At 38.2% G+C, this 22,828-nt stretch overlaps 1 protein-coding gene across 1 annotated transcript in view; it reads left to right on the forward strand.

The window, feature by feature from the left end:
• The window catches only part of VAMP7 (vesicle associated membrane protein 7), a 43,218-nt gene that overhangs the window by 8,125 nt on the left and 12,265 nt on the right, over nucleotides 1–22,828 (forward strand). The window contains exons 3-5 of the mRNA XM_054572247.1: nucleotides 5,275–5,332; nucleotides 7,470–7,607; nucleotides 13,257–13,347. Of these exons, the coding sequence (XP_054428222.1) occupies nucleotides 5,275–5,332; nucleotides 7,470–7,607; nucleotides 13,257–13,347 (287 nt within the window). The remainder of the gene's footprint in view (nucleotides 1–5,274; nucleotides 5,333–7,469; nucleotides 7,608–13,256; nucleotides 13,348–22,828) is intronic.

Here is a 22,828-nt window from a genome sequence, read left to right on the forward strand (position 1 = left end):
TATAGTTTAATGAAGGAGACAGTCAAGTCCATAGATAATTATAGTAGAGTGTGAGAGGTAGTGGTTAGGCAGATGGCATTCCAGGTAGAAGGAACAGCTAGTAGAGGAGTATGGAGGCATAAGATCAAAGGATGTGTTTAGGGAACTGCAGGTGGTTTTTTGTGACTGGCGCCAGCATGGCAAGAATAAAGGTAGAGAGATGGGTAGAAGAGAAGTCATGTAGGGTCTTAATAGGCCATGTTAAGAGATTGGACTTTACCCCGTGGGCAGTGGAAAGGCATTGAAGGTTTCCAGCCAGGGTTGACGCGGTTAGGTTTTGCTTTAGGAAGATCACGCTGGTGGCCGGTTGGAGAATGGAATGGGCAGTCTTAGGAATCAGATTAAAAGTACCTTAACCTTCCTCATTAATACTTTAAAAACTTTTGTCACTTAACACATGCTAAGTTTCTTAGTTCTTATCTCAGAAGGAGATCCGTATTGCTTATTAGGGCTAACTCCTACAATTTAGGATCTAGTCTAAGCTACTAAAAGAGAGAGACCCCAAATACAGTGTTAACTTAGATAGCCCAGAGGTGAGTACTTTGGGGCTGGTAGGGTGGCCCAACCAATTTTAATTAGAGCTTTCCAACTTTGGCAAGGCAGGTTCTTCAGTTCTTGTTACCTCCTTGTGGTTGCCCCGTACTTGAAAGGCAAAGCCCAGAAATGGCCTGATAACTTTATTGTTCAGAAGCTTCCGCTTACATTTTATCATCTGCTCTGTAGTTATGTAGCTAATCTATGTGGAAGGGAAGCTAGGATTTGTCATTTCTAGCTGTGCAACCGCTAGAAATTTAGCGTTTCTAAGCTAAAACTCTGTTACTCTAGGGCAAGTTTTAGAATATCAGGAGGCAACTTGCAGTCTTCCAGTCTACTGTTCTGGGCTGCCCAAATATCTGGGTATACTCTTCTTCACAAGATAGAACGCACCTCCTCTTTGTAGGAGGTGTCCTCGAAGACTCATCTGGTTATCGTGTCCAGCTCCAAGTCCAGAGAGAGTCTGGGTAATACACAGCCCCCTCCATCCGGCCTAGGGCTGGTGCCTGTGACCCACTGACCACAAGCTTAAAGACAAATCATATTCCCTCTGCTCCTCCAGTGCCACCCAACAGACAATGGTGAATTACTAACATCCCTACCACCGTGGAAGTTACAGACTCCCCTTTAAAAACAGGAAGAACAAGAAATACGTAGAAGTCACTGCCTCTTAGAAATATTAAAATAACTACTTTTAACTACTTTTCACAGCAATTTCAGAGATTCTCTGTTGTGACCTGGAAATGGTTAGTGGTTCTGCTTTATTAGAGAAAGTCCCTCATCTTTTCTCCCTGACTCCTGGCTTTGTTTTCCAGGAGGCTCTTCCTGGTCCATCATCCTCTCTTGCCACATTCAAAATGGGTGTTAGAGAATGTGTCGTCTTTGACACCTGTGCAGATTTTGTAGCCTTTTGCTTGCTGGTGTGGGTTAGAGGCCTACAGATTGCCTGAGGGGTTAAATAAAGCAAACTTCTTCTGTTTGTGGCTTCATAGTTTCTTCAGAAATTTATTAGGCTTACTATCTGTATGTTTCTAGTCAGTTTCCAGGAAAGTGCCCAAGGAAAGCACTTGTTGTCGGTTTACAGGCAAGACCAGGAAGTAGGGCATATACCTTCCACTCAGTAGCCATATCTAGCTACAAGGTAAGCTAGACTATGTAATTCAATGAAAATGTGGTTATGGTATAAGAAGGCAACATTATTCATCTGCATCCTTACCCAGTCCTGCCTAGTATCCTCTGAAGTAAGGCTCCATCACGGAGCTGTTTTTTTCTCTTTTTTAACCTTCAGCATTGGTGCCTTTCCTATAGTCATACTCCATTGTCCCAATCAAAGTTATCTTCTATTACTATACATTAAAAGAAAAAAAAGTCCATTTTGCTATAAGACAGTCATTCCCCCTCCCCTCAAAATCTGATCTTCCACTTGTTATTCATGTTTCTTTAGCAGCAGCACCAGCTATTCAGCTGGCTGAGCCTAAAACTTTAGTCATATTTGACTTTTTTATCAAATTCTTCCCATTCTCCCACAAAGAGGTATTTCAGTCCATTCCCTCTCCTCTGTCCTTAGTTGTTACAGTGTTAGCCCAGGCCTTCATTGTTTCTCATTTCTAATAGCCTCCTCCTAACTTTTTTCTGCTGTTCCCTTAAATCTGTACTTCACATTTCTTTTTCTAAAGATTTTGTTAATTTTATTTTCAGAGAGAGGGGGAAGGGAGGAGGAAAGAGAGGGAAAGAAACATCACTGTATGGTTGCCTACTGCATGCCCCCCTGCTACCGACTGGGGACCCAGCTGCAATGCAAGCTAGTGCCCTGACTGGGAATCGAACCGGGCTCAGTGGTGCCTTTCCTATAGTCATACTCCATTGTCCCAATCAAAATTATCTTCTATTACTGTACATTAAAAGAAAAAGTCCATTTTACCGGGCTCAGTGTTAGCCTGGGCTAACTCTGTAACAACTAAGGACAGAGGAGAGGGAATGGACTGAAATACCTCTTTGTGGGAGAATGGGAAGGATTTGATAAAAAAGTCAAATATGACTAAAGTTTTAGGCTCAGCCAGCTGAATAGCTGGTGCTGCTGCTAAAGAAACATGAATAACAAGTGGAAGATCAGATTTTGAGGGGAGGGGGAATGACTGTCTTATAGCAAAATGGACTTTTTTTTCTTTTAATGTATAGTAATAGAAGATAATTTTGATTGGGACAATGGAGTATGACTATAGGAAAGGCACCACTGAGCCACATCAGCCACACCAGCCAGGGTTGTATTTCACATTTCTGATGACACTTTCTTGCTTGAAACCTGTTGCTTTTAGAATAAAGCCCGAACTTGGCCTTCACAATTTCGTTCATTCCTGAACTTTCTATCCTTGCTTCTATAGGACTCCTTGCCATCCCCTAACCCAGCCATATTACTTCGAGCTCTACTATATTTTTTTTCCATGCTTTTGCATCTTAGAATACCCTTCCCCTCCTAGGCCCCTGGTAAATTTTTGCTCATTTTACAAGTCTCAAATGAAATACTTTGTTAATTGTCATTTTAGTCTTTTAAAAAAAGCAGTTCTGTTCCTGTCCTTTCCTTCAGCAGTTACTCCTTGCCCTCAGGCTAAAGTTCCTTAATGGGACTTGGAAGATTCTTTAAGATCTGCCCCTGCTCCCTTCACTGGCCTCATCTCTCACTACTTTAGCCCTAGGTTTTGTTCTCAGCCTTACTTAGCTATTTACATTTCAATGGCTGGTTCTTTCTCTCTTCCTAGCCTTTGCAATAGCTAGTACCTTTTACTGGAATGTGTTTGTCTTACTTTTAAAAAAATTCAACTTTGTCATCTTGAGCTAAAATGTTTCCTCCTCTAGAAACCCCTGAACTCCAAGTGGGCTAGGTGCCCCCTTTTTGTGTGTCTCCATAGGAATGTCAGTTTATTCTATTATGGAGCCAATTGCACTGTATTATAATTGCAACGTTTATTTTTGTCTCTGTCCCCTGACTGTAGCTACGCTCCTTGGTGGCAGGGACCATCATCCCTCATTAACTTTTGTTTTCTTTGCATCAAGTTACTCCCAAGTGTGATTTGGGAGAAATAAATTTGGTAGGGAAAATCATGACTTTCATTTTGGACATGTGTTTAAGTTGTCTATGGTATATCCAGCTGGATATGTCTAGCATATGCAGGCCTAGAACTCGGCCTAGGTCAGATCAAGATTTAGGAATCATAATTGTAATTGTGGTAGCTGAAAAAAAGTCAACAACAAAATGTGAGAGTAGATGCCACCCTTCAGGGAGTGTGTGTGAAGAAAGCAGGGGGCTTAAGATGCTGGAAAACATCAACAGAAAAGGAAAGAGACGTCAACATAAACTGGGCAAGCATGGTGTCAAGAAATCTAGTAGAGAGAAAACACTTTCCTGAAAAAAGGAAGTGGTCAACACTATTATGTTTCAGAGAGAACCACTGGATATGGCAATGTGGAAGTCATTGTTGGAATTCATGTGAACTGTTTTGCAGTAGTGGAGGAAGACATTTGGCCTGAGTTCCCATACCTGAACATTAATAATGTAATTTAACAGGTATTCCTTGTCCAAGGTGAAAATCTGGGAGGCAAACTTGAGTTATCCTTCTGCTTCACCCCCAATAGGCAATCATCAGATTCTGCTCTGTTTCTTCTCTGTTCCTTCTTCTTCTGCCTATACTACTTTAGGTCCTTCATTGTTTTTTACCTGGGGGAGTCTCCTGTCTGGTCCTCCTTTCAGTTGGTTCTCCACACTCTAGCCAAAGCATCCTACGATATTGCAAATCTGATCACACACTCCCCTTGTTCACTGTTCTTAGGATAACGCGTAGTGAGGTTTTAAAGCCTTGTGTAACCTGGTATTTGCTTACTTCTCCAGCCTCATCTGTACAGTCAGTTTTTTCCCTCACATTTTATACTCTAGTCATATTAACTAATTCTACTTTCCTAAACCCATTATTTGCTCCAAGCCCTTATTTAGGCTTGTTGGTCTCTCACTCTGGAATACTTGACTCACTCTTTACCTTGTCATCTCTTATTCCTCAGGTCTCAGTTTAGACACCGTTTTCTGCAGGATATCCTCCCTGTTACCCTTAGCCAAACTCTGTTAGGTACCCCCTGTATGTCCCCAGAGTACCATGTACTGACTTTAATTCCTCATCCTGCTTACCATGCTGCTCTGTAATTACCTTCCCTGTGATCTCTATGAAGGCAGGGACCGAAGATTTTGCTTATTTGTATCCTCAGCACCCAGCCCAGCAACTGACTCAAAGCAGATACCAAACAAATGTTATTGTTGAGTATTTGGTAGAAAAGAAGTATTTGCTTTGAGATCTTAGGAGAATGCAAGGAAGACCACATGGCTCATGGTTAATTTTAATTATATGTACCTCCTAAGACGTCATCTTGTGTCCAGGACTTAAGCGTCCACTTATGCTTGTGCAGCTATCATTTTAATGAGTATTATGCACACTGTTGTACTATATAGCTAGGGTAGAGACATTCTCTTAACTTTTATTTGTTCCTATCCGTTTGATTTGGGAGAAGTAGGTATGTATAGTGGAGGTAAAGAGAAAAATAGACAATATCTGTAAAAATATGGTCACATTAGCAGTATGAATTTGCTTATACATAGAGGATAGGAGTGAAAGACATATTATTCATAACCACATAATTTTTATATATTTTATCCTACAGTTATTTGTTTCATTACATCTGCCAAGACAGGATTGTATACCTTTGTATCACTGATGATGTAAGTAACTTGGAGACATATTGCTATTTATGTGTACAATTAATGAGAGAGTCAGTTCTTAATTATCTATATCTGTGGTGAGTAAAGGTAACATGGATATAACTGTCCATAGCTGGAAATATTTTTCTATACTTTGCATTTATCATAATAAAGCAAAAAAATGACAAGAAGAGTTGTTATCTGGGTATATGCAAATCAGCTTGGTTTTAGTACAGTTTTAGCTTAACTTCTTGCAACTTCTACATTTATTGTGTAGTGGGAATTAGTGTTCGTAATTATCACACTTTGGTATCAAGTCCTCTCAAAATCTATCTGAAATATTAAATTATTTTATCCCTCTAGTCAATAATTAGTGAATTTTTTAATGTATATGAACTTTGGGAAAATCACAATACACTATGATCACCTTTGTAGACTTGTAGGTCACATTGGTAGGTTGGTTTTTGAGTGTTTGTAGATTCTAGACTCAAAATACTCGATAACCTAACAATGTCATGATCCTTTCTCTCCTCTGCTATCTGTAGTGTCAGCTTCTTCCTAGACACATTCCCCATTCTCCTTACGGCTGCATGTAGCCACATGCTTACTTATTCTCGTGTCCAGGGAAGAGAGACTATGTCTTCTCAAGTCTGTTATTTTAGGAATGAGGAAACTTTTCCCAGAAGTACACTCTTCCCCTACCCCTGCTTTCAAAGTGGACTTCCTTTCATGTCATATTGGCTAGAACTGGGGTACATGTTTCTAAATTTATTACTGACAAGAGGCATGGAATTAACATGATTGCCATAGGTATGAGTTGTTAGCCTTTATTGTGTCACAGACCCCTTTGATACTCATGGTCACCTTCCAGAATGTTTTGTTTTATGTCATAGAACTTTATTGAGCACTGTCCATCATTTTGTTTTAACAGGGTGGGGGAGAATCATGAGTTAAGCAGTATCAGTACAAATTCAACTTTTTTCCTAGAGGAAAGAAAAGTCCTGTGAAGACACATTATAAAATATGAAGTAAAGTACATGACTGTAAACCAAACCAAGAATATTGAAAGACAGTATTCACAGTATTTTAAAAATTGACATAGTAATGTATATGCTTCTTTATGAATTCATTAACAAGATCTAGTCATGGATCTAATTACTACTAATAATAATTTTGAAGTGGTTGATGAGACTAAACAACATTTTGAAATGTCTATTACTGATGGCATATGAAAAAAAGGTTTCTGTTGTTGACAGGGTCATACGTACCATCTAATAATACTACTCTGGTTTGCTACCTACATTCAAAGTTAAAAGATTGGTGAAAATAACAATGTAGTTTTTTTCTTTCCAAGTAGATAGGCCCCTTGAATTTGGACCATTGACCCCAGTTTAAGAACCCTTGACTTAGACGAATCATCTTAGGTGAAGTGGAGATGAGTGTCCATCACAGTGATAATCAAAGTGATTTTTATCTCTGGTTTCACAGTATTTTTTAAAATTATTTTTGAAAATCCAACTATATCTAAAATGACTGAAGTGAAAGGGCTCGGAGTAGATGAGAAATAAATATCATTAAATTTGGAATGGTCAGAGTTGAGTCATATTTATTGAGCTAAAATTGTGTGTGTGTGTGTGTGTGTGTGTGTGTGCGCACGTGTTTGTAAATACTTTTTGACTAGCTGAAACTAGACAAGAGTACATCATTTGATTTTTTTCAAACATATCACCACTATTGAAAAAGTAATTCTAAATTTATGTCAGTAATGTTATCTTTGCATATGAAAGACTGTACTGTTTTTAGGATTTATTAAAAATCTTGTTCTGGGCTATCTAATAGGTCCTGTGGAGGAACAATATGGTGGAAGTAAAACCCAATTCTTGCTCTCAAGAAACTAACCTACATTCTGTTATCTTCAGTTGGCAGTAATAAAACATGTTTGGATTGGACTCTCAGCTCACTCATTTACTAGTTGTCTGACCTTTAGCTAGTTAGTTACCTTTCAAAAGACTTTCTTTACTTATCTGTAAGATGAGGTCAGTGTTAGTTCCTTCTCATGGAATCCTTGCTCAGTAAATGTTAGCTGTTCTTATGGTTGTTGTTAATCATCCGTGTCATCCTTTGTTTGCTTTTGAACTCCATGTTGGTTTCTCTTCAGGATTTTGAACGTTCCCGAGCCTTTAATTTTCTGAATGAGATAAAGAAGAGGTTCCAGACTACATATGGTTCAAGAGCACAGACAGCACTCCCATATGCCATGAATAGTGAATTCTCAAGTGTCTTGGCTGCACAGCTGGTAAGATCTTTCTCAGGATATAGTATTTTTATTCATGTCTTCTTTATTACCTTAAGCACCATGAATATAGAAGACCCTGACCTGCAGTGTAGTTTGCTGATTGTTTTATTACATGCCAACATAATAAAATTTCCCTGATAAAAAAAAAATTAAAGGGACTATTTTAAGGTAAAAAGCTAATAGTTGGTGATATTTTCTATTAATAATAGAATATCCCAGGATTGGGCAAGACATTAAAGATTATCTGCTTAAACAACCTATTAGCATAAACCCATTCCACATGCCAAATGGCCTCAACCTATTCTTTGACCTTCTATTCCGTGAGATAAGTTTAATTCTTGAAGAGCTCAAAGTAGTCATTTGAAAGTCTGTTTATCTATATACATAGCTAATTGTTGGCTCGGTGAAGTTTCACATACCTGTACTCCTGTGAAATATTACCCTCTTCAAGATAGCAAACATCCCCATGACCCTCAAAGTTCCTTCATGTTCCTTTGCAGTCAGTCCCCTCCCTCACACTGTGCCTCAGGTAATCACTGATCTATTTTCTCTCACTAGAGTTTTGTCTTTTCTATAACTTCACATAAGTGGAATCATAAATCATGTATTCTTTTGTTTCTTGCTTGTTTTGCTCAGTGTAAGGGTTTTGATACTTGTCTATGTTGTATAAATCAGTAGTTCCCTTTTGCCTAGCAGTATTGTATGCATATACCACACTTTGTTTATCCATTCACCTGTTGCTGGATATTTGAGATGCTCTGTTTTCAGTTATCACAAATAAAGCTCTTATGAACATCCATGTACTAGTCTTTGTATGGATGTATGTTTTTATTTCTCTTTGGTAAATACTGTATTTTGCCAAGTATAATGGACACTTTTTCACCGAAATTTTTGAGGGGAAAATAAGGAAGCACATTATACATGGGTAGTACTAATTCCATATCTAAATTCCACATTTAAATTCTTTTATTTATGCTTATATGCCAAAAACATGAGTACGCATTATACACAGCAAAATACCGTGCCTAGGAATAGAATTTCTGAGTCATATGATGATTGTTATTTAATTGTATAATAAATATCAAATTTTTTCCAAAGTAATTGCACCGTTTACATTCCCACCAGCAGTTCCAGTGTTTTTGCTTCCTTGACAATGCTTGCTATGGTCCATCATTTTAGTTTTAGTCATTCTAGTAGGAATCTAATGATATCTTATTGTGCTTTTAGTTTGCATCTCCCCCGGGGACTAATGGTGTTGAGACCTTTAAAAATGCTTACCTTTTATTCATGCAACTTTCTGAGTGCAAAGAAACAAGTTCTATCTATGATGGTTGTGAATTAGAAAAAACTTACTGTAATTGAATACTTTCCTTTTCATTTCTTCTCTAAGTGTTCTTTTTAATACTCTTTTTGAGTGTTATACTTCTAAATATGCATTACTCTGGGGGATGAATTTCCTTTAAATAGTCATAAATCTTTATTATTCGGTCGTTTTATATTTCCCACTGGGAAACATTCATATGTGAGCGGGTACCCCAAAATAACCAAAATTATCTTTTGGAGGGCAGGCCCCTTGTAGTACACACTTCTGCCACCAAGTGAGTGTTCTAGGAAGCCATCTGTATCAGTACACCAGCTGGCATTGTTGTGAGAGGCTCCATTTGGCTTCAGTGAATTTTTTTTGAAGACCATTTCAATGCATTTGCCCATTTCATGATGGGTGATGTATTTTTTAAAAATATTTTATTAATTATGCTATTACAGTTCCAGTATTTACTCCTTTACCCCCCTGATCCAGCACCCCCACTCCCTCAGGCAGTTGCCACACCACTGTTCATGTCCATGGGTGATGCATATAAGTTCTTACACTACTCCATTTCCTATACTGTACTGTACTTCCCATGGCTATTCTGTAACTATTTGTAATTCTTTTTTAAAAAAAGATTTTATTTATTTTTAGAGGGAGAGAGAAAGAGAGGGAAAGAACATCAAGTGTGATTGCCTCTTGCATGCCCCCTACTGGTGACCTGGCCAGCGACCCAGGCATATGCTCTACTATGAATCGAACCAGTGACCCGTTGGTTCAGAGGCCAGTACTCAATCCACTGAGCCACACCAGGCAGAACACTTTGTAATTCTTAATCCCCTCAACTCTTTACCCACTGCTCCACAATCCCTTCTGGAAACCAGCAAAAACCCTCTCCATATCCAAGATTCTGTCCCTGTTCTTCTTGTTGCTTAGTTTGTTTTTGATTCAATTGTTGATAGATATGTACTTTTTGCCATATTATGGTTCATAGTTTTGATCTTCTTTTTCTTAAATAAATCTCTTTAACATTTCATGTAATAATGGTTTGGTGATGATGCACACCTTTAGTTTTTTCTTGTCTGGGAAGTTATTTATCTGCCCTTCGATTCTAAATGATAGCTTTGCTGGGTAGAGCAATCTTGGCTTTAAGTCCCTGCTTTTCATGACTTTGAATATTTCTTGCCATTCCCTTCTAGCCTGTGAAGGTTCTTCTGAGAATCAGCTGACAGTCTTATGGTAACTCCCCTGTAGGTAACTGACTTCTTTTCTCTTGCTGCTTTTCAGAGTCTCTCTTTACCTTTAACCTTTGGCACTTGAATTATGATGTGTCTCGGAGCGGGTCTCTTTGCATCTCTCTGGTTTGGGACTCTGTGTGCTTCCTGGACTTACATGTCAATTTCCGTCACCAAGTTAGGGAAGTTTTCTTTCATTATTTTTTCAAATAGATTTCCAATTTCTCGCTCTTTCTCTTCTCCTTCTGGCCCCCCTATGATGTGAATGTTGAACATGCTTGAAGTCGTCCCGGAGGCTGCTTACATCATCCTTGTTTTCTCGGATTCTTTCTTCTCCTTGTTGTTCTGATTGGTTGTTTTTTGCTTCTTTATGTTCCAAATCATTGATTTGATCCTCAGCTTCAGTCCACTCTACTGTTGTTTCCCTATAAATTGTTCTTTATTTCAATGAGTGACTCCTTTGTTTCTGACTGGATTTTTTTATGCTGCTGAGGTTCTCACTAAGTCCCTTGAGCATCCCAATAACCCGTGTTCTGAACTCGGCATCTGATAGATTGCTTGTCTCCATTTCGTTTAGCTCTTTTTCCGGAGCTTTGATCTGTTCTGTCATTTGGGCCGTGTTTCTTTGTCTCCTTGTTTTGGCAGCCTCCCTGTGTTTGTTTCTATGTAGTAGGTAGAGCTGCTATGACTCTCTGTCTTGGTAGCATGGCCTAATGTAGTAAGTGTCCTGTAGGGTCCAGTGGCACGGCCTCCCCTATCACCCAAACTGGGTACTCAAGTTTTGCCCTTCATGTGGGTGAGTACACCCACTTTTTTGTAGCTGGGCCTTGATTTCTGTTGGCAGGTGAATGGGAGGGATTTATCCAAGCCAGTCAGCTGTAAGGACTGGCTGTGACCACTGACCACCAACCTCTGCCCTACATGGAGGATCAGCTGTGTGGAGGCAGGGCAACGGTGCTCCAGCATGGACTGTAGCTGACCACTGGGTGCACAGGTTCTGGGGTTTCCCGGGTGGTGCAGGCCATGGGCAGCCCCCTCCTGTGTTTTTCCCAGGGCCTCCTTGCTGTGAGGTATAAAGCAATCTAAGATGCCTGCTACTAGTACCAGGCCTGGGGCCACTTAGCAACAGGTATTGGGGCTGGGGGATCACTGAGGCTGGCTGTTGCATGTTTGAGAGGATTTAGGAAGTTGTGAATCATGAGCCAAGGACAACCATTCATTTGGAAAAGTCTCTGTTTACAGCTTGCATGGGCCCATAAGTTGGGTGGGACAGAGTCTCATAGGATCTTCAGGGCAAGGCAAACAGTGTTAGCCAGGTTAATGGAGTCTCCGGGATGGCACCCGCACCAGTCTGCTGGCTCTGTGGCTCTGTGAGGAGAGGTTTCAGAAAAGGAACATTGGCCGCTGCCTGCCTTCCTGTCTGGGAGAAAGCTCCACCCCAGCTTTCGCCTTGATGCCAGACATTTCACTTCCTCGCGCTATGCCACTGCTGCCTTTCAAGCTGCTACTCCAGTGCTGGAGCTCAGAGGGAGTAAGTCTGAGTAGGTGAGTCCATGTGTGTGTTCTTTAAGAGGAGCTGCCTAAGACTCCAGAAGTTTCTTCTACCAACTCAGTCCCCACTAATTTTTGCAGCCAGAAGTTATAGGGACCTATCTTCCTGGCACTGGAACCCTGGGCTGGGGGTCTGGTGTGGGGCTGGGACTCTTTGCCCCTGAGATATCCCTCCTGAATTTATCCACCACATGTGGATTTGGAACCAGCCTGTTCCGTGTCTCCACGCCTCGTACCAGTTTGCATGGATGTGGTTTCTTCAATTCTGTGGTTGTCAGACTTCCATTCAACTCGATTTCTGATGATTCTAAGTGATGGTTGTTCTATAATTTAGTTGTAATTTTGAAGTCATGATGGGTGATTTATGAGTGCACTTATTTACACCAAGCTGAGTGTTCAGCAGTTTTTGACCAAAATCAGCATGACCCATGACCCTCCATATTCACCCAGTTCCACCCTGAGCACCTTTTTTTGTTTGTTTCCCCGGTTGAAAAAAGTCCTCAAAGGGAAATGGTTTGCTTTGTGGAAGAGGTGAAACAAAAAATGGCAGGAGCACTAAAAGGCATCAGAAATCGTAGCGTCCAAAAGACTGTTTTGAGCAGTGGAATAAATGTCTCAGGAGGTATATTCCCTCAAATGGAGAGCAGTTTGAAGGTGACTGAAGTTTAAACATGTAAGAATAAATACACAATTTTTATAAATAAATTCTGGGATGTTTTTTGCAGGGAGGGGGTCTTTCCTCATATGTGAAACCATATAAAACATTACCAAACAAAAAAGACACCAATGCACAATCAAAACAAATAGGGTCAGCTGGCAGCAAACTTGCAACTTAGCTGGTTTTGTCATTAGCTCCAGTTCTGTATGTGACCTTCTGAATAGTTTTCTCATCTCTAAATGGGGATAATAATTATGGCATCTTCATCACAGAATTTTTGGGTAAATTAAATAATATTCCCTATTTGAATCACTTAGCACAATGAAGTGACTGAAATATTGTTTATTAAGCACTCCATAATTGTTAGCAATGAATAATAATTTCAAAATATATACTGTCCTAAGTGTCTTTCATTTCTGCATCTGGTAAAAAGCCAATTAAAATAGGACACATTCCCTGATCGCAGCGGTATAAGAACTGATGCCTAGTATCTGTGCCACCTCCTACCTCATCATACGCATGAAGTGAGGAACAGTTTTGTGTACCCTTTCCCTATCCTGTTCTCCCTGCCCCAACTACAGTCTTCTGTTCTTCTTTGTCTGAACCCCCTACTTCTGCTCCAAAAGTCTCAGATGTATGTTTGATATATTGTAATACATTCAGTTCTACTTAATTTAAAATAAGGTGGTATTTTATAATGTAACACTTACATTCCATATGGTAAAATTTTTATGCTGTCTATATTTTTTCCTAGGTCTGGTAACAATTTTTTAATGAAGTGACATATTTTTTGTATCAATAGAGACATCATTTTATAGCATTTCTCATTATCATTTCTCTTTGTTTTTCTATTGTAAATAATGTCTAGGAATCATAAGTTAAATATTATTTTCTTACAGAAGCATCACTCTGAGAATAAGGGCCTTGACAAAGTGATGGAGACTCAAGCCCAAGTGGATGAACTGAAAGGAATCATGGTCAGAAACATAGGTATGTTTCATGGCATAGCCCACATGAATATGGGCAAAAACATCAAATCTATCATCATAGATTACCTGATTGGGGTCAAATTATTCTAGAGAGACTGAAACACAATCTCCTTATTTTTACTAATGGAAGCTAATTGTCAGCTGAGATACAGATTACTTATGTATTGTAGTGTCTACTGTATGAATGGTTTCTTTTTAGTACTTATGACTGTTCTATATTCTAAATTTGTTAGTTTACTTAGCAAGGCTAATTTCCAAGACCCTCATAACAGTTCACCAATTTAGCATAATTTAGTCAGTTTTGTCTAGAGATACACAACTGATATTATCAATAAGTAACTTAAAGTATAACTATTTAACCTCCTTAGAATATTTGTAGCTCTTGATTGAGAGAAAGAAAAAATTGGGCCCAAAACTGTTATGTTCTTCAAAAGTATGAACTATGATATATGAGGTCTGTCCAGGGATATCCAGCCATGTAATGTGAAAAATAGAGACATGTATTGAAGAAGATAAAAGATACAAGAAATATTGTTCATAAGACAGTGATGCCTCAGTCCCCTTCAAAGTAGGCACCTTGGGACCTCACACAGTTCTCCTAATCACCATCAGCTGCCCCGTCGTATTTTCCTGAATCTCATCGATGGTCTGAAATCTCTTCCCTTTCAAAGGTGATTTTAGTTTTGAGAAAAGCCAGAAGTCTCAGGGCACCAAATCTGGGCTGTAGGGGGGCCGAGTCACCTGGGTGATTTGATGTTTTGCCAAAAAACTCTACATGATATGTGATGCATGAGCAGGCACAGTGTCATAATGAAGCTGCCAATCACCAGTTCCCCATAGCTGTGGCCTTCTGAATCATCCAAATAGTTTCTGTGGAGAAATGTTCAAACTTAATGCAAAATTTGATGCAAGTTTGTTGCTCTGCACGCTCAGTCATTTTGAATTTAATGACCACGCAGTACACATGCTCACTCAATGGTGTCTACTGCCCCCACTGACTAGTACAGCGAAGTCGCCATTGTTCACACATGTGCATTCCAGTCCACTCTCCTTAGCTGCCAGGTTACATGGATGTCACGCAAACCGTTCTCATTATATTAACAATGGCTGGAAATTTTGCAGACAAACCTCATATGTAGATTTAATCAGCCTTTACGTTGTCAAGAACCTATTAAGTACCTTAAAATAATCCAGAGAAGTGCATAAAATTTATTTTTAAATTGATTATTCAATGGTATTTAGATTTGAGATGATGCTAATTATTTTAAAGGTTTTGCTTATTTATTTTTAGACAGAGGGAAGGGAGGGAGAAAGAGAGGGAGAGAAACATCCATGCGTGGTCGCCTCTCCTGTTTCTTCAGTAGGCCCACAACCCAGGCATGTGCCCTGACTGGGAATCCACCCTGCAGCCCTTTGGTTCGCATGTTGACACTCAATCCACTGAGCCACACCTGCCAGGGCCTTAAAGCACTGGTTCTCACAGTGGAGTCCTCGGGCCAGCAGCATCAGCATTTCCTGGCATCCTGTTAGAAATGCAAATTTTCATGTCCCACCCCAGACCTACTGAATCAGAAACTCTGGGACTAGGGGCCAGAAATCTGTGTTCTCACAAGCCCTCTGTAGGATTCCAGTGCACACTTCAGTTTGAGAACCACTCTTTCAAATATATATTTTAAAGGGAATATCTCACAGACAATCACTTCTATAAAATTGAACAAAACGGATTATATAATTGCTCTGTAAGAAATTTAATTGAGACATTGTCAAATTGCATAAATGTCCATTCACTCACAATCTTGGATTTACTATTTGAATTATTTTTTATATTATTAGAATAGTTACACTTTGAGAAAAGACATTTTTAAAAATTTATTCTTGGTCCCAGCATCCTAAGATTTATTTCCATTTTATCTCCTTTAAATTTTTATCCACATGTGTACATATTTGTAATCATAGTTTATATTCAGTTTCATGGAGACATTATAATGTAATGATCAAGATTTGGAGTCAGACATGCCTGAGGATGAGTCCTAATTTCACCTCCTATTTTCTGTTAGCCCTTGATCAATTCTGTAACCTCTCTGAGCTTTATTTCCTAATCTGCAAATAGGATAAAGGAGGTAATAATGTATGTAAAGCACTTTGTACAGTGCCTGGCACATAGTAAGAGCTGAATGATTGTTAGCTATTGTTAGTCTACTTTATGTTTGTACAGTAGTTCATTGAGTTATATCATAGGTTACAAATCATGTCCTTATTTTGGACACTTTGATTCTGTATAGCAGTGGTACTCAGAGTGCTGTTTTACAACCAGATAAGGACCTTGCTTCAGAATGTAAGTCAATGCTGTGCTTCCTCCATTGAGAATGTCTTACTGTGAAAATCTCAGTTGGACTGAACAGTGCACTTACAGACTTAAAGCGGTAGCAGGCACTCTTAGGTAGCACTGATTTAGAGGTTTGTGTTACAATAACAATTGTGTTATAAATGTTTTTCAGCTATTATGATTTTCTTATTTTCTTAAGACTAATTCCCAGGAATAGGATTAATAATCAAAAGGCAGAAACATTTGTGTGTGTGTGTGTGTGTGTGTGTGTGTGTGTGTGTGTGTCTTGGCTATTTGAAGTGATTTCGTTTGATTGATTTTTAGTTTTAATTCTATGTCTAGATGCAGATGAGAGAACCTGTTGAAAAAATAGGTTCCTGTTTTTTTTTGTCTCTTTTTTTGTCACCAAATGTATTTATTTTGCCTGAAAGTGGAAGCAGCCAACTACTACAATATTATTTATTGCAGATTCATAATGTTTCCAGAAAATGAAACTTTTTAATCAACCCCTTTTAAATGACTTATTTTTAGAATAACAGAAACAGCAAATTAAAAATGTAACATTTCTAATCATCTCCCTCTGATTTTTTAAACAGCTTTATTGAGATATAATTCACATACCATACAATTAACCTATTCAAAGTATACAATCCAATGGCTTTTGCTATCATCAGAGTTGTACAACCATCACCACAATCAATTTTAGAATATTTTCATCACTCCCCAAAAGAAATCCTGTACCCACTTACAGTTATTCCTCCTTTCCCTTCAAACTCCAGACCTACGCAACAGTTAACCTTCTTTCTGTCTGTATAGATTTGCCTATTCCGGACTTATATAATATGTGGCCTTTTTTTGTCTTGGCTTGTTTCACTTAACATAATGATTTTGAGTTTCTTGTTGTAGCATGTATCAGTACTTTGTTCCTTGTCATGGCGGAATATTCCATTGTATTGATACATTTGATTTATTTATTAGTTGATGGACATTTTGATGGTTTCTACTTTTTGGTTATGATTAATGCTTCTGTGAACATTAGTTTACAAGTTTTTGTGTAAGCATATGTTTTCAGTTTTCTTGGGTATATACCTAGGAGTAGAATTGCTAGGTCAAATGGAAACTCCTACTTTATCATTTTGAGTAAGGCCAAACTGCTAAAGTGTCTCCACCATAGTACATTCCCAATAGCAAGGCATGAGGATTCCAGTTTCTCCACACCCTCGCCAAAATTTATTATGTCTTTGTATTATTGCCAATTTAGTATGTGTGCAATGGTATCTTATTGTAGTTTTTATTTATATTTCCCTGGAGAGTAATGATATTGAGCATCTTTTTATGTGTGAATTGGCCATTTGTATATCTTTGGAGAAATGTCTGTTCGAAATCCATTGCCATTTTTAAGTGGATTGTCTTTTTATTGTTGAGTATAAGAGTTCACTGTATACTCTGGATACTATACCCTTATGAGACATGATTTACAAATATTTTCACACATTCTGTGGGTTGTGTTTTTTTTTTTATAGTAATCTTCAAAGCACAGAAGTTTTTAATTTTGATGAAATCCAAGTTATTTTTTCTTTTGTTGCTTGTTGTTTGGACGTCACATTTAAGAGACCATCGCCAAAACCAAGGTCATAAATATATACTCCTTTGTTTTCTTCTAAGAGTTAAAATTTTAGCTATTACTTTTGGCCTATGACCTATTTTGTTATTATTTGTATATAAAGTAAGGAAGGGCTCCAACTTAATTCTTTTAAATGTGTATATCCAGTTGCCCCAATACCATTTGTTGAAAAGATTTTTATTTTCCCATTGAATGGTCTAGGACCTTATCAAAAAATAAATATCCATAGATGTATAGGTTTATCTGGACTCTCAGTCTTGTTCCAGTACTATATGTTTGTCCTTATGGCAGTTACCACACTGTCATGATTTTTGTAGATTTGTAGTAAGTTTTAAAATCAGGAAGTATGAGTCTTCCTACCATGTTCTTTTTTTTAAAGATTGCTTTGGCTATTCTGAGTACCTGTCATTTCCATAAGAATTTTAAGGTGAGCTTGTCAGTTTCTGAAAACAAATAGCTGGGATTTTGAAAGGGATCATGGTGAATCTGTAGATCAGTTTGGGTAGTACTGCCAGTTTTAATGATATTAAACTCTGATACACAGTCATTTAATGTTGGTCTCCTTTTAAGTTTTTTTCAATAATGTTTCGTAGTTTTCAGTGTACAAGCCCTATATGACAAAGACTATGTTTGACCGAAGGTTAAAAGGGCTCCTCTGAGCCCTCTGTTTGACTAGGGTAATCCTTGGGCTCTGTCCTTGGCCTGCCTAAGCCAGTTTTAGCAAAGAATCTTGCTCAGTCAATCCCCTACCCTTGCTATCTGATCATCCTTGATAGCTGATCAAGTTCCTCATCCCCTACCTTTGATGTGTAAATGTTTGGCCTGCTTTTACAGAGATCCTTTAGGCCAGTTTAGCAACATTCTCCTACCTTTGATTCTTCTTCTAGTAACTTTCCATCCACTGACCACTCTCTCACTGTTCTCATTGGGTATAAATCCCCACTTGTCCTTTTTTTTTCATTATTGAGATATAATTTACAAACAAAATCCTGAGTTTTAGGTGTACAATGTGTTTATCTGATACATTCATATATTGCAATATGATTACTGCCTTAGTTTTAGCTAACATATATCACATATATTATTTTTTGTGGTGAGAACATTTAAGATCTAGCCTTTTAGCAATTTTGAACTATATTATACAGTGTTGTTGATTACAATTTATGTGTTGTGCTTTAGATCTCCAGGACTCATTCATCTTCTAGTTGCAAGTTTGTAGCCTTTAACAATAACAACATCTCCCCAATTTTTCCAGCTCCCATCGCTTGGTAACAACCATTCTACTTTCTGTTTCTGTTTGGCATTTTTAGATTCCATATATAACTAATATACAATATTTGTCTTTCTTTGTCTGGTTTATCTCACTAAGCATAGTGCCCTCGAGATCCATCCATGTTGCAAATGGCAGGATTTCCTTCTTTCTCATGGCTCAATAATATTACACTGTGTGTATGTGTGTCTTTATGTACATATCACATCATCTTTATCCATTCATCCATTGATGGATACTTGGTTGTTTAAATGTCTTGGCTATTGTGGATAGTGCTGCAGGAAACATTGGGAGTGCATATATCTCTTAAAAATCCTATTTTTATTTCCTTTGCATATATACCCAGAAGTGGAATTGCTAGATCATATGGCAGTTGTATTTTTAATTGCTTGAGAAACCTGGCTGAACCAATTTACATTTCCACCAACAGAGTGAAAAGGTTCCTTTTTTCCCCACATGCTTGACAACCCTTTGTTATCTTGTCTTCTAGATGATAGCCATTGTAACATATACAAGTTTACAAGTTTTGTTTCTTTTCCTTCTTTTCTTTCTTTTTCTTTCTTCCTTCCTTCCTTCATTCCTTTCTTTCTTCCCCTCCCCTCCCCTTTCTTTTCTTTTCTTTTTCTTCCCTCCTCTCCCATCTTCCTCTTCCTCTTCTTTTTCCTCTTTTTTTTTCTTTCTCTTTCTCTTTCTCTTTTCTCTTCTCTTCTCTTTTATTTTCTTTTCTTTTCAGGCTGGAGGGTGATTTTCTTGACTTTGCTTTGCATCTGCAAATCTCATTGCCTGTCCTTGAGCTGCAAGGGATGAGATCTGGAGAACAGAGAGGCCCAGAGCATTGGGGAGAAGCAATGAGGGAGACAAAGAATGGCCTAAGTGGCTTGTGGCACAAAGCCTACACTGAGCACATTCCAGCTGATTAGTCTGAGGCTAGCCGGAGGTAGCCTGTGACCACACCACATTCCAGCTTCACCTGTGACCTCCCCTACCTTCATTGTGATTTTATTTTGTTTGTCCCTGATGATAGTGATGTTGAGTGTTTTTTCATGTACCTAATGGTCATTTGTATGTGTTTGGAAAAATGTTATATTCAGTCCCTCTGCCCATTTCTTTATTGGCTTGTTTGGTTTTTTGTTACTGGGTTCTATGAATTCCTTACATATTTTAGATATTAAACCCTTATCCCATATACAGTTTGTAAATATTTTCTCCCATTCTGTAAGCCGTCTTCTCATTTTGTTGATTGTTTCTTTTGCTGTTTGGGAGCTTTTTAGTGTGATGTAGTCCCACTTGCTGATTTTTGCTTTTGTTGCTTGTGCTTCTGCTGTCATATTCTAAAACAACATTGCAAAGACCAATGTCAAGGACCTTCTTCCCATTTTTTTTTCCTAGAAGTTTTATGGTTTCAGGTCTTAAATGTAAGTCTTTAATCCATTTTGAGTTACTTTTGTTGAGTGCTGTACCACAGTTAAGTCCTCATTTTATGTTGTCAATAGATCCTTGGAAATTGTGACTTGAAGAGAAACAATGTATACTGAAACCAATTTTACCATAGGCTAATTAATATAAACAAGAATTAAGTTCCTACTTAATATTTTTTGTCACAAAAACATCACCAAACTTCTAAATAAAGGCCCTAAAGCCTTCTAGTATCAAACCTTGAGATAAATGTAAGCTATACATATATTTAAGAAAGATTAATAAAAACGAGTAAAATTATTTTCCAACCCACTATTCCAGTTCAGTGTTGCAGGTGGTTGGAGGCTGTCCTGCCAGCTCAGGGTGTAAGGCGGGAACCCACCCTGGATGTGTGCCGTTCCATCACAGGGCTGCCATAATGCTGATGTAACCCACTTGTTATATTAAGAGTTGAGCTCAGTCTCTTTCCCCTTTTGTGATAGTTCCTCCATTGCTATAGTCTTGAATAACATCTTCCTTACCATTTTAACAAGTGTCAGAATAATCTTTCTTTAATAGTATCTCTCTTCCGACATTTTTCTTGACCTGTTTTCAAGTATTTTTTTGTAATGCTATGATAAATGCGTATTTTTTTATCTTCCATTTTTGGATTGTTCACTGCTTATATCTAGAAATACAATAAAATTTTTAAAAGATTTTACTTATTTCATTTTTAGACAGAGGGGAAGGGATGGAGAAAGAGAGGGGGAGAAACATCAATGTATGGTTGCCTCTCATATGCCCCACCACCAGGGAACTGGCCTGCACCTCAGGCATGTGCCCCGACTGGGAATCGAACCTGCAACCCCCCGGCTCGCAGGCCAGCACTCAAGCCACTGAGCCACACCAGCCAGGGCAAAATACAATAGATTTTTGCAGTGTGATCTTACCTTGTGCAACTTTGTAGAACTTGTTTATTAATTGTAATAGCTTTTTAGTGGATTACTTGTGATCATCTGTATACAGGATCCTATTTTCTGAAAATAAAGATAGGTTAATTCTTCCTTTATAATCTGGAAGCCTTTCATTTCTTTCTCCTACCCAGTTGCCCTTCCTAGAACCTCCAGTACAATGTCAAATAAAAGTAGCAAAAGTAGATATCCGTGTCTTATTCCTGATTTTAGGGAGATATTAGGGACTCTTTCACCATTAAGTATGATGTTAGCTGTGGTACTTTTATAGGTGCCCTTTATTAGGTTTGGGAAGTTCCCTTCTGTTTACTGCTTGTTGAGTGGTTTTATAATGAAAAGGTGTTGGATTTTGTCAAGGACCTTTTTCCATCTATTGAAATGATCAAACATGGTTGTCCTTTATTCTATTAATACAGTATATTACAATAATTGATTTTTGGATATTAAATCAATCTTGCCATTTCATCGTGGTCTGCAATTCTTTTTATATATCGCTGGATTCATTGTGCTAGTATTTTATTGGAAATCTTTTTATGTCTCTATTCATAACAGATATTGATCTGTTGTTTTCTTGTGATGTCTTTGTCTGACTTTGATACCAAAGTAATCATGGCCTCAAAGGATGAGTTGAGAAATGTTTCCTCCTCTTCTATTTTTGGAGAAGTTTCTGGAAAATTAGTATTAAGTCTTCTTGAAATGTCTGGTAGAATTCACATTTGCAGCCATCTGGACCTGTGCTTTTATTTGTGCAAAATTTAATAATTATTCAACCTCTGCTCTGTATTTAATCTGTTGTAGATCTAATTCAGATTTTCTGTTTCTTGAGTCTGTTTGGTGGTTTGTGTCGTTCTAGCAATTTATCTACTTCATATAAGTTATCTAATATGTTCACATACTCTTGTTCATAGTATTCTCTTTGGATCCCTCTAATTTATGTGAAGTTGATAGTGATTCTTTTCACTTTTTTCTTGGTTAGTTTTTGCAGATTTGTCAATTTTGTTGATATTTTTAAAAAGTCTACTTTTGGTTTTATTGATTTTTCTCTATTGTTTTTTGGTCTACATTTAATTTTTCCTGCTGTAATCTATATTATTTCCTTCCCTTTGTTGAGAACTCTCTTCCTCGCTTACAGATTGCTACCTAGTCACCGTGTGCTTGAATGGGAGGGACTTCATTTTCTCATCTAAACCTTATGATCTCCCACAGGTTCCATGTCCAAATACCATCTCAGTGGAGGTCAGGGCTTCAAGGCTTCAACAAAGAAATTTAGTGGGGACACAGTTCAGTCTGTAACATCTTCCCTTTAATGTGGGTGTTTACTGCTATAAATTTCTCTCTGTGCACTGCTTTGACTTCATCTCAAGTGTTTTCCTTCTGTTATTGATTCTTACTTCATTCCACTGCTAAATCCAACAGCTGAGTCCCCCTCAAAGTCAATTTCTAATCTCTGGTCTTTTTCTTGTGCATGGCTCACACTTTCCTGTTTGTATTCATATCTCAATTTTTTTGTTGGAAACTGGACATTTTAGATAATATGTTGCCAAAACTCTGGGTACTGATTCCCAACCCCCAGAGTTTGTTGTTTGCTTGTTTATTTGTTTAGTGATTCTGCTGGGCTCTGTTTTTTAAGTCTTTTTCCCAGGGTGTTCAGCCTCTAATGTCACTTCTCAGAGAGAAAACCTTGAGCATACACACAGTCACCCTGAAATGACATGGCTCATTTTGTTTCTTTTCTTATTCTCTGTGTTATGCTTCTTCTAGCTGCTCTGCCCCTGTGGGTGTCTCACCCAGCTGTTAGCCATCACTAATTGTAGGCTAATTGCTCTATTTTTTCCACTATTTCCCCAGACATAAATGTCTCCAGTCTGATCTAATTAGATTTGAACTCCCTTGTCT

This window comes from Pteronotus mesoamericanus, unplaced genomic scaffold (genome assembly GCF_021234165.1).
Source record: "Pteronotus mesoamericanus isolate MK-2021 breed Mesoamerican mustached bat unplaced genomic scaffold, CSHL_Meso_final contig_226, whole genome shotgun sequence".
Taxonomy (NCBI): domain Eukaryota; kingdom Metazoa; phylum Chordata; class Mammalia; order Chiroptera; family Mormoopidae; genus Pteronotus; species Pteronotus mesoamericanus.